The 18,709-nt window shown below is 44.7% G+C and overlaps 1 protein-coding gene and 1 long non-coding RNA gene across 5 annotated transcripts in view; one reads left to right on the forward strand and one right to left on the reverse strand.

Annotated features, from left to right (window-relative positions):
* Positions 1-1,234: 1,234 nt before the first annotated feature.
* Positions 1,235-18,709, forward strand: part of Ankrd55 (ankyrin repeat domain 55) — a 100,139-nt gene continuing 82,664 nt past the window's right edge. Inside the window, exons 1-2 of one of the 3 annotated variants that reach the window (XM_087626037.1) lie at positions 1,277-1,574; positions 1,887-1,973. In XM_087626037.1, coding sequence (XP_087482163.1) covers positions 1,916-1,973 — 58 coding nt within the window. In that variant the 5' untranslated portion in view covers positions 1,277-1,574; positions 1,887-1,915. Of the gene's footprint in view, positions 1,974-16,373; positions 16,482-18,447; positions 18,484-18,709 lie in introns of those variants that run through there. The other 2 variants (XM_087626053.1, XM_087626031.1) reach the window with 2 other exon arrangements.
* The window catches only part of LOC103691456 (uncharacterized), a 102,597-nt gene continuing 94,053 nt past the window's right edge, over positions 10,166-18,709 (reverse strand). For both annotated transcript variants that reach the window (XR_015673963.1, XR_015673962.1), the window contains exons 2-4: positions 10,944-11,071; positions 10,741-10,852; positions 10,166-10,415 (exon numbers count right to left, since the gene is read on the reverse strand). This is a non-coding gene — a long non-coding RNA (uncharacterized LOC103691456). The remainder of the gene's footprint in view (positions 10,416-10,740; positions 10,853-10,943; positions 11,072-18,709) is intronic.

Consider the following 18,709-nt stretch of genomic DNA (forward strand, 5'->3'; position numbering starts at 1 on the left):
GAGGCACAGTCTCTCAGGTGGAACCGGAGCTCACTGATAGTCTAGCCATCCAGCTTGCTCCTGAAATCCTGTCTCTACCTCCCCATCATTGAGATTACAATCAAACTGCCACATCCTGGATTCTAAAAATTGCTAAAGTGAGAACTTGATCCACTGAGTTATCTCTCCAGCCTCTGCTTGTATTTTTAGGTCAAATAATGCAGAGCATTTTGAAGAAAGGAGCCTGTGTGGGAAAGAATAGGGATGAACAACCTTGTTGGGCAAATAATAGTACTGCTGAGAATAGTTCTGTGAAGTGTGTAATAGCGCTGGGAAGTGAGAGCTAGCTTCCTTGAGTGACTAGTGAGTAAATGGTAGCATTGTCACAGGGATGTGAGGCCCTTCCATTTTTTTTTAAATGAAAAATAAGTGGCAGGCACATAGAAAATATGAAAATGTAAGAGAGAAATGCCTACAAAAGAACACAGAAAATAGACTAGATCATTCTGTATTAAAACAAATGTCAGGGATAAGAATGTAGTTCAGTGGTAGACCACTTATCTAGTATATAAAGTTTGGGTTTAATCCCTGTACCACAAAAAAAAAGTATTAATATGGCCATACTCAGAGGAAAAAAAACATTTCCTGCATTTATTTCCAAAATCAAATATCTGTTAGTTAAAAAGAAAAAAAGAAGGTGGCCTTTATAGGCCAAGCAAAAAGCCAGGTGATATCACTCACCATCCAGGCTCTTGGGGGACAGATAAGAGAATCCTGGCTTACTGCCAGTCAACCTTTTCACCCGGACAAGCCTGGGTTTCAGGGAGAGACTTTATCTAGAAAAAAAAATGGGTGGTGTCCTGAAAAGAGATTCCTGATGTCGATCTCTGGCCTACACACGCACAGGTGCACTCATACATGAGCACACACACAGATACAGAGCCAAAACCACAAAAGAAACATCTTCACCTTATAAAAATAAAAAAAAAAGGAATGTAGAGATGGTTTTCCCTACCAATAGATAGTGCCATCGTATGAAAATGACAGCAAGATTCTTCCCCCCTCAGGTTTTTGACCCTAGAGTATGAATTTGCTTGGCTCCTTCTCAAAGCGGTTCCTCTGGCGACTTGTCAGGTTTCATGCAGAGTGCAGTAAGTTCAGCCCTGGGACTGCAGGCTGTTTTGATTTAGTTCGGCACAGATATTTTTGAACCTTGACCTACAACCTTTCAAATGCCACCGCCCACCCCCAAAGTCTCTCTGACCGGAGGAGGCCACTGCAGGGAGCCTGAAAAAAAAAATGCAGCGGCAGTGCATTACTGCTCAGCAGGGCACGTGGCCTGCAGCCTCCTGCTACACTATTTACATCCTATTCCATTGAGGTGGCCCGTCTCTGCTCACATGACCCAAATGCAGTTCTCACTCCACCAAGAACAAACAGCCCCGTACGCAGTCTGCGCTGGCAGCTTTGCACATGCTCCGTCTGGCCCTGTGAATCTCACTCACTCATTGAGATTTCTATTGGTTTAAAGCGACCTTCCAGCTGCCGCCGCCGAAGCTCTGGGATCTGCAGCATTTTCTTGGCCCAGATCCAAGGCAGGCACCCCACGAAGGCTGTCTTATTTTAGGGCTGTCTTATTTCATCAACATTTGGGATGTTTCGTCTGTCTGTTTGAGGGAAGAGTGTATATAATATTCACACATGAGTATAGATGATGAATGGGGCTCTGAGAGTAAGTCTTCCTCCCCTGCAGTTTTTATAGGAAGAGTGTTTTGATGTCTTTTCAACGGTGGCCTTGAAGGCAGTCCGCAGGTCTAAGGCACGCTTGATTCTACCACGGGAGCGTCAGCCAACGATGCTGAAGCTGACTGACTGCAGTGTGTGAAATGGTGTTTCCTCCTCTCCAGAGTCCTGAATGTTGCCGTTCGGATGGTAAATGATGAGGCAGGCTACCATGGATTTCAGCAGCTCGTCTGTGTTTGATCAGCACAAAGGTAACATGATCCTTTACTATGTTCTTTGGTGAAGGGATTTCCAGTTTGTGAGAAAAGGAGGAGAGGTGTGTGTGTGTGTGTGTGTGTGTGTGTGTGTGTGTGTGTGTGTGTGTGTGTGAGAGAGAGAGAGAGAGAGAGAGAGAGAGAGAGAGAGCGCAAACCTGGTAAGAACTTGATACGCTTTTAGGGAGGGAGGGAGGGAGGGAGGGAGAGAGAGAGAGAGAGAGAGAGAGAGAGAGGGGAGAGAGAGAGAGAGAGAGAGAGAGAGAGAGAGAGAGAGAGAGAGAGAAACAGCTTATGGGCTTTCTGTCTTGCAGATATGTTGTATTCCTAGTCCCGTTCTATAGCTAAGGTTTAAGGCATATCGGCTACCTTAGATAGTATTATCTTTATGACTTCTCATAAAGTATGTTAGAGAAAGTCATATCAGAATACATTCCAGGCCTCTCTCGGCCGGTAAATCCTGTATTTCGTCACTTCAGCCATCACAAGCCACTGTGGATTCCCCTCAAGAGAGACATGACCCACAGACAGGTCATGCTGACGCCACACCTTGTTCAGGATTGTGCAGTGACTTAACACTGTATTATTTGATTGTGATGGCAGAGTATTTATTTTCCCTTCATTTGCATAAAGGAAGTCATCTTCCACAGGCAAGTAGGCTGTGAAATTCGTTCAACCTTGGCATCATCAGACATCCAGCCAATCCGTCTGTGTGTGTGACTTTGCATGTGCCGTGTGCCTCCACACAAGTGTTTGTCATCCATGTAATTATACCGTTTTTCTCTGTATGGTGGAGGGGAATTCCCATGCTTTAAATATCTCAGACATTCCTAGAGCCTTTTAATAAAACGTCCAGCATCTAACCCGCTCACCGCACTGAGAATCTTCAGCTTCACGGGAGCCTTGGAGAGTTTCTCTCAGCTACAGCATGAAATGGTGGCTTGTGAAAGCCTCGTTAGAAAAATCCATCTCTTCTTTCTTTTTTTTCCCCAAATGCAGCTGCTTCAAGCCAAGGTTACCCACCCTGGATCTATATCTGGCTTCATGGGTAAATGATGCTGGCTCAGTAGATTCCTCAAATAATAACATAGATTTAGATTTCTGCGGCTGTGGCTAGATAGACTCTTCTCCAAGTTTTATTTGGAGAGGGAGGGGAAGAAGGGAGGGAAGAAGGAGAGAGAGAGAGAGAGAGAGAGAGAGAGAGAGAGAGAGAGAGAGAGAGAGAGCGCCTTGAGAACATCTTGATTCACACCAAGTCTGTAGACAGGCACCACAGGAAGGGGTTTTATGGTCATTCCCCTACCAACCCCTCTCCTCTCTGTACTGTTTGTTCTACTGATGGCAATCGGCAGAAATGAGAGCTCTGCTTAGAATCAAACTGCTGTGCTGGTTGGAAAGCAGTGTCGCCAAGCTGTGGAATCACAGAAAAACACAGAGAGCTTATTTGAGGGACTAATTTGAGGGAGCAGGAACTGAATACAGAAGAACCAGCCCTTCAACACAAACGCATCTGCTCCAGCCTGGCACTCGCTATCTGGAGTGGGCTCAGGACGTAACTAAAGTGTTGGTTAGGAATATTTTCTTAAAGCATTTTTTATGCAAGCAATTCAGTGCAGTTCTTCCACCCGATTCTTCCCACAGTATTAACTCTGTCCTAGCTATCTCTGCATTTCTCGCCCATTTCTCTCTGAGGGGAACAGAGGTTTCCACATTCACAGTCTGAAGGCTCCGCTTTTCGACCTGAGCCCTTTATCTGACCTCTCTGGGCCCTTCATTTCCTTTGCAGTAAAATGATGCAAAGGCTGTTCATTGCAAAAACACAGAATGGTACTTAAGAAGCAGTCGCCCTGTTTCTGAAGCCCAGTGTTTCCAAATCACAGCTGCTGCTGCTATGGTTATTTTAGTGCCCCCCTAGCCTCTACCTTAAGTGTAACCACCTCAGTCAGGAGGTTCGGTTGCTATTGGGAGGACCAGATTGCAGGCCCTTTTCAGTCAAAACCCCAGGGAACCTCTCAGAATAAGTTCTGAGAGATAACTGACAGAAACGATGCCCACACAGTTCTATTACCCCTACTTTAAAAGCATGGGGGAGTCTAATAAGCTTTAAGGCATGAAGAAATTTCAATATTATACCATTTAGTGAACTGTGGTTAAGTGACTAGAAGGGTTGAGATGTCGAATGTGGCTGCTTCCCAGCCTTCGAGCTGAGAGGAAATGAGAGTGTCTGATACGACAGGGAGGTAAAATGAGAGCTTGCTTCTTTCACTCCATGCATCGGCCTGGCATTGTAGTATCTCCAGGAACAGGGCAGCCCAGGGGATCTCAATAAAATAAAATAAAAGATTAAAAACGGGCTGAGTGTGGAACCTAGGGAAGAAGGGTTCTACTATAAATAGAAGCCAACAGCACCAGATTCACATATGTGGACATTTTGCATATGTGGACAAAGGCGTTTCTTCTGGAAGCAGCTTAAATATGTCTTGGGAACTTTCTCTCAGGATAAGACAAATGACTACCTCCTCCTTATAGACCACCAAGGACCGGGAGAACCAATGAATTTATTGGGCTTGATTACAGAGCAGAGACGAGTTACTCACAGAATCATGAGCATCCCCAAGCTGCTATACCATCCCCAAAACTCACCCCAATAGAGTCGATATGTTTTTTATTACTGTCCCCCCCTCAGTGAAACATCCACACCTGTAGATTCCAATACCTCCCAACACCTCAAGGCCACATGCAGTTAAGGTAAAACTGCATACAAATGGCTTTGAGGGGAGCAGGCTGGGAAGGGGTAAGACAGGATCTAAGATGAGACTCTAGTGATCCTCCCACCCCTCCTTTGAGGGGTGAACAAATGAATGTTCACTGTCAACAGGCTCCATTTTGAGGTTCTCCTGCAAGTAACCACAGCTGCTCTGATTAAAATGGCAACTTAGAGGTGGTGCTCAGAGGGAATCATTCTACAGCAGATATTACACAGTCCACTGGGTCTTGAACACAGTCAGATGCAAAAGGAATAGTCAGGGGGTGTTGAGGGACATTGAAAATAGTGATACCTGTGGGGTTCCCAATAAAATGGGTATACATATGGCTTGATCCCCCCCAGGGTGTTTCACTGTGGAGAAAAGGGTGTGAACTGTTCAGTTCATCCCTCTAACATTCATATGAGATAGTCGAGCAGCTCAAGGTAGCTCTCACAATAATCACAGTCTGCTAGTTACTAATAGAAAAGACCCAGACCTAGGCGCTCTCTGTGCAGACAGCAAGAGAGCAATTGTAAGCTTTCAATTCATCAAGCTTCTAAGCATAGACCAGAACTCAGCTCATGGCTGAGAAAATGGGAGGGGGGCATATGCAGGGCTCTAATGAGGTAAATCTCCATGACTGTATTTTTCTACAAAGTCTTGTCTCAAGCCTCCAGAGCTGCCTGAGCCAATGGCTCTCTCTTGGCTTTGGTTTCCCCTCCCGTGTGCTGCTGTACAAGGTCTCTGTGGGCTTCAAGACCAGGTTATCTAACTGGCCCAGACTCTAGCTTGCTTTGTAAACTCCAATAAGAGAAAACCTGAGTCTGCAAGGCTCCCAGTTCCTGTGTCTTGTGCTTTCTGCTCTCACCATAGCAACAGCTCTGCCTCCACGTGCTGCTCCTCCTGGCTGTCTTCCCTCTCAAAGCCCACATGCAAGAAAGCACTATAGTAAAATTTATTACAGAGCACAGAGGTTCCTGCTCAAGTTGACGAGCTCCGAAGCTGAGGAGATCTACGTTACCTGCATTGTCAGCTCGGCCACAACTTGTACAAAGTAAAGCTTTGCTCAGAGAGAAAACGGAGACAGGGCTGGTTTCCACAGTCTCCTTTGTCCCAGTCACTCGCTGGGCGGGTCAGAGTGAGGAGGGTCAGGTCTACTGGAATGCTGTTGGGACATGGAGCTGGTGAGGTTAGGTGAAGCCTGTACAGCCACCTCAGGACTGCAGGCTCCTCACAGCCTGTGCCTCTTATAGAAGCATTGCTGTGAGGATGAGAGGGAAGGCTGGTCTTCTGCTTGGGTTAGTACAGTTGACTAGTATCCTCGAGCTGCTGTAATGAAGAAAAGCCAGGTAGTGCTTAAAACAACAGAAATCTCTGTCTCGGTTCTGGAAGATGGAAGTCTGAAATGAAGATGTGGACAGGAGTGCACTCCTTCTAGAACTTTCAGAGAAGACTTCTTGCTTCTTCCAGTTTCAGGCTGTCCTGACCTCGCTTCTTCCCTCTCTGCCCCCATCTCTGTCCACCAGGTCATGTGCATCTATCTCCTCTGTGTGTGCAGTACATGGTACAGGTCTCAAACTCCTGCTTCAGACAACGCAGGAGAAACGCCTTATAATCTATGACTTAACCTCAGTGTGTCACATCTAAGGCGTGTGTGTGTGTGTGTGTGTGTGTGTGTGTGTGTGTGTGTGTTAGATTTTTTTGTCAGGCTGATGAAAACTGAGGTTATCAGGTAAGAGGAAACCTCAACCGAGAAAATGAACTCTATCAGGTTGGCTTATAGCTGCCCGTGGAAGAATTTTCTTAACTAATGATCGATGTGGATCATCACCACATTGAGTAGTGCCATCCCTGGGCATGTGGTCCTGTACAAGAAAGAGGTCCATGCCTTTAATGCCAGTGCTCAGAAGGCAGAGGCAGGAGGATCTCTATGAGTTCAAGGCTAGCCTTGTCTACAGAATGAATTCCAGGACAGCCAGGGCTATACAGAAAAATCCTACCTCAAAAAAAAAAAAGTGCAGGGAAGGAAGAAGGTAGGCTCAGCAAGTCACAGAGAACAAGCCAGTAAGCACACTCCTCCGTGGCCTCTGGTTCAGTTCCCACCTCAAGGTTCCGACCTGGAGCTCCTGTACTCACTTCCCTGCATGGTGGACTATGAGCCATCAGATGACACAAACCTTCCTGCCTCAATCTGGATATGGTGTTCAGTAGAATACTGAAAAACCCAACTAGGACATAAGGCAAAATTATAGCATGTTCTTTTGGCAAAAATACATTTTTTCTCGAGTTATATGGAAAGTTGGCATGTAAGAAATGAGAGAGAGCATCTATGTGGTGCCAACCTTGAAGAGGCACTGTGTGCAGATAACACGATGGGGGAACTGATGTCCCCTGAGCACTGCAGAACCAGCCTCCTGTGCTAAAGACAACACAGACCAACTCATAGAGTTCTGTCAGCCTCTTTCTGTGTGTTCCTTTTTATCAGCACAATCCAGAAAGCTCATGACCCAACCCAACATCACCACAAAGTTGGACGGCAAAGCTGGGATCCCAAGTCTGTTTTTCTTCAAGCCCATGTTCTTTTTGCCACAGTGTGTTGTTTTTTATTGGGCAGCTATAAAATTTAACAAGAAAATTAAGGCATCAGTGAAAAAGATAGACTCGATGAGCTACTTTTCACAATCCAGTTACCCCGTGATGTTTTAGATCAACACACCAATGTGCTGATTTTAACACTCACTTCTCGTCTAAAATGGGAACACCAAAGAGACTCACTTGCATTTCGCTGATAAAAGCAAAAGTTAAAACTGCCGGGCCATATCCAGATGCCTCCAAAGGAAGAATAAGCAAATTTGAAAGGATCCAAGGAAGAGGGTAAGGAGAACAGGCAAAGGAGGGGGTAAAGAAGGCTAAGGGAAACAGGCAAAGGAGGGGGTGAAGATGGGGCCTTACCTGGGTTCAGCTAATGTTCAGGCTGAAAGACTGAATTTGAGGTTGGTTTTCTGATTGACAGTCCATGCAAATGGAGAACACCCAGGGAGATGACAATCCGAGGGTTAGAATTGAATCCCTAAGGTGATGCCCAGCCTTGTTCCTCTCTGGGCTAAGGAAGGAGAGCAGAGGAAAAGAAGGACAGAAGAAGCGTCTTTTTGCCAAAGTTTTGGGCCATCTCAGACCAACCCTGGCTCCTCTTCCTTCTCTATTCTACCCCTTCCCATCAGACAGCTCTCCGGTCAGACTATGAGAGACTGTTTCATTCCAGAGACTCACGTCAGTACCCCAGAAGACTCCAGTAACTCGAGCATTCTTCCCCTTCTACCCTTCCCAGCACCTTTTGTGGAGATGACAGAAGGGAGCCCCTGACTGGTGATACCCAAACTAACCTTAAGGAGGCTGGAGACTAGGAGAGTGATGTAATTCTCCACTACAGGGAGCTCTGTTGTTAGGGGCGGAGTATGAAGATGGTATCTAGGTTGATAGGGTAGCTAAGTCTCCAGTATCAACTTGGTTGCTTCCCACAATGTCACCAGATCTATTTCAGGAGTCTAACCCTCAACTCACGCAGCACTGAACTAGATCACCACACAGAGTTCTCCATCTTCTCTGTTCATGAACTCCACTTCACTGCAGGACCACATCTCCTTCCCTACCCATTTGCCCCTTTGGGGCCACCGTTCCGGCACCTAAGAGGAAACCATAAAACCTCTAGCTGTTGTTGTGATGTAGCCAACATCTTACCCATCCACACATATGTGCCAAGATGAGAAGGCAAAGATCTGAGTTCACCAAGGCTCAGGGTCCATGTGATAAGTGTGGCATGTGACTAAGCTAGAGCCACCTCACAGGAAGACTGCTTCCAGGGGCTGCCACGTGCTCAGTGCGCTCAAAATGATCAGAAAGCCTGCGGGTCATTTATTGTCTGCTTACCCTGTTGTGTCAGGAAGGATTTGCATCTCAGATGTTCTGATCTACCCTCCAAAGTCATGAGAGTTTCACCCCAGGATTAACTCTCTGCTAATAGGTGTGTGTGCTTTGTAAGTGTCATTCATTCGTTTCTGTTTAAGAAAATTGAGCCTAGCACTTGGGCATTAAAGATCTTGTTCTGGGTCATTGGTTATATTGGGGAAGGAGAAGGTATTGTACTCTGTGCAGGAAGCCATTTCTATTTCTAAATGTGCCCTCAAACATGAAATATAGGCACATAATCAGCAAGTACTCTAATCAGTCTTTAGCTCTTTTTTTGAAAAATACTTCTTGAGAGAGAGAGAGAGAGAGAGAGAGAGAGAGAGAGAGAGAGAGAGTGTGTTGTTGTTGTTGATGATGATGGTGTTGTTGTTGTTGTTGCTGCTGCTGCTGCTGCTGCTGCTGCTGTTATTGTTGTGCCTAGATTATAAAAACCCCAAAGAGACCACCAGGAATCATAAGCCGATGTAAACACATGAGAGTCTTTATTTAAATTCGAGCTTGGGTCACCAACCTTTCTGATGGAACAGGAAGGAGAGTTCACCCCCGGTCTAAGTAAAGGAGGTTTATAAAGGAAAAAAAAACACAAGTGGGGTCTTCTAAGCCTTGGCATTACGTGAGAGGGTAGTGTTGGCCTTTCGGCTAACCAGTTTACAGCATCTGGTTAAACCACAAGGAGGGAGTATACATCAAAACAGAGCACTTGGACCTGGGAAAGACTTAGGTTTTCTTAGCCCACTCTGTTGTTATCAGCCAGCTGCAGCTGCTGTTTTTATTTTGCAGCTGCCAAGGACATTTCAGTGATTTTTTTTCTCAGACCTCACGGGAGGGGGTCATGCCTCTCTCAGGGCAAGTTAACTTAGAATGGAGTCTTAAGAACAAAATGGAGTTTATTCTGCTACCTCAATCCCATCAGTGTGGTGGGGGGTGGGGGGGAGAGGGTGAGGGAGAGGGAGAATGCATGAGAGAGAGAGTGGCCAGTGAGAGGGTGAGGAGGATGTTTATACACGTGGGATGAACATCAGGATGCCAGAGGCCATTTTGGCTAGACTGATGGCCAGCAGTCTTCACCAATGCTTCTATATCTGCCCCATATGGTAATGTGTATACACATTTCCCTACTTGACTTTTTTATAGGGTTTCTGGGGCTCAAACTCTGGTCCTCAATACTCACACAGCAAGAATTCCTACCCACTTCGCTGTCTCCCCAGCTCCTAAAGAGAAATTTTAATTTACAGAAACACAAGGCTGAAAGATTCAAATAGTCTCCAACCAGATTACATTCATATAATGTAATATTTTAGCCCATTTTATTAGTTGTTCTCTCCCACCCTCCCCCCTTGGGGTGTGTGTGTGTGTGTGTGTGTGTGTGTGTGTGTGTGTGTGTCAATCTATACCATGTACACCCCGTGCTATCTACTGACCCAATAATGTCTTTTATATCACTACCTACAACTCCAGTAAAGAATCCAGGCTAAGTTAGATTTTTAGATGTTTAATTCTCATGTCATTTTTTAAAATATAATTTAGTTCATATCTGTAGACTCTTTTGGTCTCTTATGACGTGGAGAGTTTTGAAATTAGAGTCTTCTTCATTTGTTAAAAATGGAGTTGCACTTTCGTAGTTCCTCTGAGTCTTCCTCAGCTCAAGGGAGAGTCCCCGTTGTTCTCACGTGGTGAGTGTGTCTCTCATGATCACAGTATTGTTCAAATCCTTTATGGTGATCATCTGGTGGGAGGAGGTCGCAGGAGTCAATGTCAATTGATTCTAACAGGACCAAATGGTTTGCCTATTTATGACACCGATAACTACTTTATCCAAAAACAAACAAACAAACAAAACCCAAAGCAATGCAAGAATAAGCAAAGGGCAGAGGATGTAGTATTCCCTTATCCAGGGAATATATATATGTTCTTCATAGCCTCCCAACAGCCTGTTTTCAGCTCCTCAGTAGCAAGATGGCTCCATAGCACGCATGGGTATCAACTTCCAAAGAGAAACAACCCAGCCAAGACTGTTCACCCAGATTAACCACTACAAGCAGAGGTAGCACCTCAGTTCGAGTAGCAGGCATGGTGACAAACTCTCCATTTCAATCATCTCATGCAAGTCTTGTCAACGTCTCTGAGACAGACTCCATGTTTGGTCCACCCAAGGTTGCAGGACTGCCGAAGGCAACAAGAACAAGTCAGCCACGTTAAGTCAGGCGACTTGCTCCCAGTCTCTCCCCATACTACCCTTTGCCCTCAGACACACCTTGTATGTCCAGCAGTCCATCCCGCCAGCCCTTTCTGGACATGCAGCACTCACTAGTGGTGAGACAGCTGGAGTTCTTGACAGCGTAATTCTCCCTCTTGTCTGCTGCCCCTGGGCTGGGCTTCTCTCTGTAGGAAGATAGGCCAAGAAAACTGAGCTCATATTGGCAGCCCAAGCTCTTTCAGGGTGGGGTGGAACAGTGTCCTAGAAGCTAGCCCAGGGAGAAAGAACGGCCTCAGCATCTGAACAAGAGGGAGACGGACGAGCTCAGAGAGTGAGACCGTACTGGAGTGTGACCTGTGGAAGCCCCTTGATAGCCAGAGACTTTGCAAGGACAGGGCTTAGCTTCCATCACAGATGCTTCTGAGCCTTCTTCTCAGTCCCTTTTCTCGGTGTAGCAACAAGTTGACACTTCTCCAGAAGATGGTTTGGGGGGCTGGGGCAGCTGTAGACAAAGGCACACAGAAACTCTTCAACCTGGACCCCTGGCAGGTTGGTGTGGTGCCTTCAGGTTCATCACTAAGACCATGGCTTTGATCTTAGGTTTCACCACAATGAATCAGAATGGACAGCTACTTTTTTTTTTTAACATCTTGGCTATTTAAGTCAGTGAGAGGGGCATCTAAATCCACCTGAATTGATGCTCTTATTCTGTGCTTACTTAATATTATATGAAAACCTATTCCTAGGCTTCGGGCCATAAGCAGGCTGACATGGTAGGGAACCACTGGGCACAGAGAGGCACTGAGATGGGTGCATAGGGGTCGACTTTCTGATGCTCATGGAAGAACCGACTTAAGGATGCTGTTTGAACACCTGGATACCATGCAGGTGCCCCAGCGTTATATTGTTCTGGCAATCACTCCAGTTTTGAGACAGACCCTCATTATTCTAGTAATCATAGCTTTATAATGTTTGGGTATGTCATAGAAGAAATTTCCCTCAATACTGATCTATTTTCATTAAATTAGATATCCTTACCCACTCTTTTGTTTCCTCTTCGTGTTTGTTCCTTTCCTGTTTAGGGGAATGGTAGCACAGTCATGCCCTTTCTCCAAATAATAATGGCACTTTTAGAGTTGAAAGTTAACATCCACTCTAAATTTATAACACCACACCCTCTCTCTCTACACATGAGATTGAAGGACAGAGGGGCAGAGGGATTCCCAGTGATGGTGTACTGGGGACTCTGTGGTCATTGAAGTCACAGCAAATGCTCATGCTCCAAGGGTACCCGAATCTGTAATGCCTCAGCTCCCAGGAGGTCTTCCTACTTTGTAAGCCATGCTCACTGAGGTGGGGCTATGAAGGTGTGGTGCGAGGGTTACATTAATTAATACATGCAAAGTACCTGGAACTGTGCCTGGCCCACAGTAATTGCCTAGTAAGCACTACTGAGGGCTATAGGAGGCTTATAAAGATGCTGGAGAGATGGCTCAGTGGTTAAGAGCACTGACTGCTCTTCCAGAGGTCCTGAGTTCAATTCCCAGCAACCACATGGTGGCTCACAACCATCTGTAATGATATCTGATGCCCTCTTCTGGTGTCTGAAGACAGCTACAGTGTACTTATATACAATGAGTAAATAAATCTTTTAAAAAAAGATAGTTATAACAATCCCCTTAAGATTTTTATCAAGATTTCATGAAGGAATGCATGCAAAGCCCATGAGGCCATTCCAGCCTATAGCGTTGACTTGGAAAGACTTACAAATGACTCATCTAAGTTCATTTGAGCAAGCTGTCTCCCAGGTTCAAGCTGCCCTCTCCCCTGTAGTGGATTCATGACAGAGGCTTTTCAGTTGACGCTGGGGTACAAAAACCACAGTAGAAGAAAACTAATCTCCCCAGGGCAGCTGGTGGATCTTAGTGCAGCTACACACAGTTCTTTTCTCGCCCCAGCCCCCTTAGCCTAGAATGGTGGGAGAGATTTTAACTAACGCACATCCACAAATCAAAGTGTCTCCAGGTTCTGCTGTTGTATTCTTTTAGTAGCAATGGAATTTATTACTGATTTTTATTCAGTAGAATTTAATTTACAGTTTTGCATTTATAAATTTAAATAGTCCATAAATGCCTCCCTCTCCCTCTCCCCTTCCCCTCGCCTTCTCCCTCTCTCTTCTCCTCCTCTCTCTCTCTTCCCTCCCTCTCTTCCTCCCTCTCCCAGCCCTCTCTGTGTGTGTTCTGTTTAGAGTAAGCTTAGAAAATCCAATTTTTAATGAACATCACTCTTTTTCTTTATGCATTTCCCATCTCTTGATTATGTAGCATCTACTTCGCAGTTTAAGGAAATCCTCTCTCACACTTGTAGCACTTGGCGTCCCTGTCACCAGCTTTACCACCTTCCCTGGTTGTGTGATCAGTGTCACCACTATGCCTCCAGCCTTCAGTTGGCTCTGAAATGTATTTTTGCTACCATGAATATAAACTCTAACAGGATGATGTTTCTGAGCTACAAGGCTTGTACAATGGCGGAGAGTCTGGGATAGGCTGCCATGGGACAGAATGGAATGTGGGAGTGTGGGAGTGTGGGAATGTGGAGTGCCCATCCGGAACCAAAGAAAGGTCAAAGTTCAATGAGTCAGAGGTCAGAGGGTAGAACTGTGCCTAAGAACCTTCAGCATTAGTTGGGTTTCTCCATGCAACTCTGAGAAGGCTACTCGGAACCTGGGTTCCTTTACCCACAAGATGGAGGAGATTGCAGTCCCCACTTTCACAAGGTGAGAATTAAATAATCAAATGAAGGGAGTGCTAAGTACACAGTGCTTGGCCTAGTCTAAGCATTGCGTAAGGGTTTCCCATAATCGCAGATTTTACTGAGACAGCAGCACAGCCCTCAAAGGTCCTGTGAACCCTGCAGTAGTGGTGGACGCCTTCAGCGGCGGCTCAGAGATGTTCCGTGGAAGTACTTGTGAGGTCGTCCCCACTAACGCTAGCTTTGCGTTCTGAGTTCTTCAAAAGTTCCCACAAAAGTTTTCAAATTTGAAACTGTGCAAGAAACCACAACAAAGCTCCAAGAACCTCCTTCCACAAGAGTCTGTGGAATGTGGGTGTGGCAGACATCTCCAAATTCACGCATGAATCAATGCAGGGACAACAGTTCTGGGAAGGTCCCACTTTCCACATCGTGGATCTACAGCCAGGGATATACAAGGCTCTTCCCTGAAAATGTTGATGACTTAGCGTCTAACCAGGTGGCTATTATAAATTAATGGGGGGGAAAGGAATTACCCAACAATTGACAAGTTGGGTAATTGCACAAAAGTAAATTTAAAAAAAAAATCATGTTACTCAAAGTTAAATGTTTACAAATAAGTCAGCATAAAGTCCAACAAGGAAGACCTGTCTAATCATAAATGCAATGTTATAAATTTTAATATAGTATGCAGATTTTTGTCTACATAAATGCTGAAAAACTTGTTCTTAAAACCAAGCAAAACTAACATCCAAGTGAGAACAGAAGTGGCAGAGAGGAGAGCTGGAGCACCACTAATGGATGAAGAGTTAGCGTCCTTACTGCATAGGAAGCTCTTCTACACTGATGCCTTGAAGTAAATCGATGTAATATCATCCTGTTACAGTTTAAACTCACGGTAGCAAAAATACATAGTTAATTCATAAATACCCACAAAGATGAAAAAACTTTGAGGAACAATAAAAGAAGTGGCCATTGAAGATCATATAGTAGTGTCCTTTCACAGTCACAGTAACTTATGGAGAGTGTTAAGTACTCCTGAGACTGAGGCAAAATGAGTACTTAAATGTCTGATAATAAGTAAATTATCAAATTAGCTGTTCTAAGCTCAGCCAGTCACATCTTAGCCATACTTTAAAAGTGATATCTTGAAACCTCTTGACATGGTAACTTGTTTATAATCAGATATAATAAGGAAAAGGGCAAACCCCAAACTATTTATACTAACATGGTTAACCTTTACAAATACTGAAATTATTTCCAGATTACGCTCAAAGCTGTTAGCTATTGCTTATTTCCACATTAAAGTAACTCCAGGGTTGCTGAGATGGCTCAGTGGTAAAACCCTGGCTACAAAAGACTGAGGACCTGAGTCAGGTCCAAGGAACCACAATGAAGTGACAGACTCAGTCTCAAAAGTCATTCTCTGACCACCATACTCAACTCCCCTACTCACATATGCAAATATCACACACACACACACACACACACACACACACACACACACACACACACAAGCTTATTTTTGTAATGCCGTGACTAGCTCAAAGGTTGGGCACTCCTAAACCTTCCCCTGCTATCCCAGGCCCAACCCAGGAAGTGGCCAGTGGTCACCACCTGGATTCTTACATGGCTGGTTGGCTTTCTCTCCTGCAGCACTTATGTCCTATCCTTCTCCCCTGAGTCGTGGTGATTCTCCTCTGTTTCTCTCTGCATCCTAGCTCTTGAAACCCTAAGGTCCAACCCTATCTCCCTTTGCCCAGCATCTTTATTGATCCCTCAAAAACCAACTGGAGCCAAGGACCTTCAATATTTGGTCATGCAGATTCCTTATTAAATCAAAGTGTTAGAACCAATCCCCAACAATTAACTCCCTTGCTTGTTCCTTGGGAATGCCCCTAATCTTTTGTGTTACCGCTCAGAATACCTGGAAATAGGACTTCAGCCTTTTTTACTTGGAGTTCAAGATGGAGAACAAAAGAGAGTTCATAGTCTCAGTGACAGGGGAAGAGAGAACTAGTGGATGCTTGTAAATATACACTCGGAGACAGCTAGATCTCTGTTTCCAAGCTCACCTCCCACACACACTCCTCCTCCCTCCTACGGCATCACACTGTGGGTAGAAATAAGGAGTCCTAGGAAGGGGTGGGAATGGATACGACCCCTCCAGGCCCATAAGTAAAATATGTACCTTTAAGACACCAACTTTTAAAGAATTGTTTACTTGTCTTTATGTGTATGGGTATTTTATCTGCATATGTGTCTGTGCACCACATGTGTGTAAGGAAACCCTGGAAGCTGGAAGTAGGCATCAGATCTCCAAGACTGAGTAATGGACATTTGTGAGCCGCCATGTAGATGCTGGGATCTGAACTCAGGACCTCTGGAAGAACAGCCAGTGCTCTCCACCACTGAGCCATTTCTCCCAGCCCCCAACATCATCTTATACTGATTATCTTTTCACATATATTTTCTTCTTACCTGAATTTTGATATTTTTAAATGAAAAAGTAAAATAATATAAAATGACAGTTCAATTAAATGAAAATGTCCAAGAATAGGACTCAGACATTAGTTTTTCTTTCTTCCTTTGTTTCTTTTTTTCTTTGTTGTTTTGTTTTTTGTTGCAAATTCCCAGGACAATCCTAATGAGCAGTCAGGGTTGAAATCTAGGATGTCTTACTCTGGTTTTACCAATTAGACCACCTGACTCACAATAATGTGCTGGAATTTTCAGAAAGATTCAGATTAAGAAGTGGTTTCTGATGTCACCTTTTCAGTATCTTGTAATGCTGAGAGCTCTGGTGTGAAGTTTGCTTAAACGACACTGTCCACAAAGAAGGGGGTAACTTCAACTCTTACAATGCCATGAGCATGCCTTCCAAATTTGCTTAAAGGAAGAGCTACCTTCTTCCACCACTTTTGCTAGCTCTAGCCTAAAGGTTTTTGTTTGTTTGTTTGTTTGTTTGTTTTTTTATCTTTATTAACTTGAGTATTTCTTATTTACATTTCGATTGTTATTCCCCTTCCCAGTTTCCAGGCCAACATCCCCCTAACCCCTCCCCGTCCCCTTCTATATGGGCTTCCTCTCCCCATCCTCCCCCCATTACCACCCTCCCCCCAACAATCACGTTCATTCACTGGGGGTTCCGTCTTTAGCCTAAAGGTTTTGAGCTGTAAGCCTTCACTCTTTATATCTGCCCTGTAGCTGATCTTTGCTACTTGTGGGTTCTTCTCTTTCCTACCCTTTATCTCCACTCTTCCTTTCACCCCCATCACTAGATAGGAGAGAAAGGAGAGAGGAGAGAGGAGAGAGGAGAGAGGAGAGAGGAGAGAGGAGAGAGGAGAGAGGAGAGAGGAGAGAGGAGAGAGGAGAGAGAGAGAGAGAAGAGAGAGAGAGAGGAGAGAGAGAGAGAGAGAGAGAGAGAGAGAGAGAGAGAGAACCTTGAATCTAGTTTCTTTCTCCTTGATTTTTCTTTGAGCATAGCTACTAAGAAACTATGGCCACCCCCCACCCCCCTTGAACGACCAGCAACCAGACCTATTGGGGCTCTAGCATTTATACACCCACTGAAACGTTCCCAGAATGCCAAATGTCACATAATCACAAAAACTATCTGCAGCAGACAAAACCTCTTCTAGGGCACAAGGCAAATCAAAGTCAATGTTGCTGGGATTAAAACAAAAATATTTTTTATAATATTTCCATGTTTTTTTTTAAGAAACCCAAATTCCAGAACTGTCACTACATTTCGCCTCCTCAGTTTTACACCATTAATTATGCTGGGTTGTAGTAGGTAATTATAAACAGAGACATTGTCAGGCTTTTGGAGTCAGTGGCCAGGTTTTTGAGACCTCACCTTCTCAGATCTAATCTTTGTAAGTTTTGGTAGGAGCCACAGCTTTTCACTTCCTGTGGAGATATAAATCTGCATCCCTGTCTTGGATAGGGTTTACTTCTGAGAACAGACACCATGACCAAGGCAACTCTTAGAAGGACAACATTTAATTGGGGCTGGCTTACAGGTTTAGAGGCTCAGTCCATTATCATCAAGGCAGGAGCACGGCAGCATCCAGGCAGGCATGGTGCAGGAGGAGCTCAGAGTTCTAAGTCTTCCTCTGAAGTCTGCTTAGTGGAATGTTGACTTCCAGGCAGCTAGGGTGAGGGACTCCAACAGGGCCACACCCTCTAATAGTGCCTCTCTCTGGGCTGAGCATTTACAAACCATCACAATCCCCATCACATATAGGCTGCTTTAATTCCACAGGGTTTTTTTGGGGGTTTTGTTTGTTTGTTTGTTTGTAACCCAGTGTCTCTCAGCTTCTCTTTCAATCCGGTTCATTTGCAATTTTAATTTTGGCTATTAGCAATTGTTTGCTGGAACACATTTTCCTGGACTTCCAAACCCTCCTGTTCTTTCTACTGGAGCGGCTTCGCCTGTGATATAGGGAAGCAGCAGCAGCTGAGCGAATCCTATGACCTACGTTAAATTGTCTCTCTCTTTTCACATAGGCCATCATTTTAATCTCTCATTTGAAATCTTCCTCTATAATTCTTGGATGCATCATGAATCCCTGGAAGTCAATGCACTCCTTCCCAGGATCATCTCTACTGTTCCCAAGGGCAAAGGACCATAAATTCCAGGGGTTATTTTCATAACACTGAGTTTTGGGGGACAGAGCAAGATGTTTATCTGTGACCAAGTCCAGAGCCAAGCTGCCTCCAGTAACATGCATCAAATTTCCAATGCTGAGTGGAGGTTTTTGGTCTGCATGTCACTGGCTGAAATGGCTCATGTTTTTTATTACAGGGCCTGGACCTGGGCCCCCAAGGCTGTTTCTCAATGGTAAGAAATTATCTTGACTATCTCCACTGACACCCCTTGCCATATTGCCTGCACACCCCTGGAAGCTAAGGCCTTGTTTCTAGTTTATATTTAGAAAAACCATTGCGTTTTAGAGATGCCTTATTCAGAAATTTGTTGCAAATCTTTTCCACAATTAAAGCATCACAATTTTGAGATCTGAGACCTTTAGTTTGGTCACAGCCTCTTTGTAAATGATTGTGTTTCC

Source organism: Rattus norvegicus, chromosome 2 (genome assembly GCF_021556685.1).
Source record: "Rattus norvegicus strain SHRSP/BbbUtx chromosome 2, alternate assembly SHRSP_T2T, whole genome shotgun sequence".
In the NCBI taxonomy this organism is placed as follows: domain Eukaryota; kingdom Metazoa; phylum Chordata; class Mammalia; order Rodentia; family Muridae; genus Rattus; species Rattus norvegicus.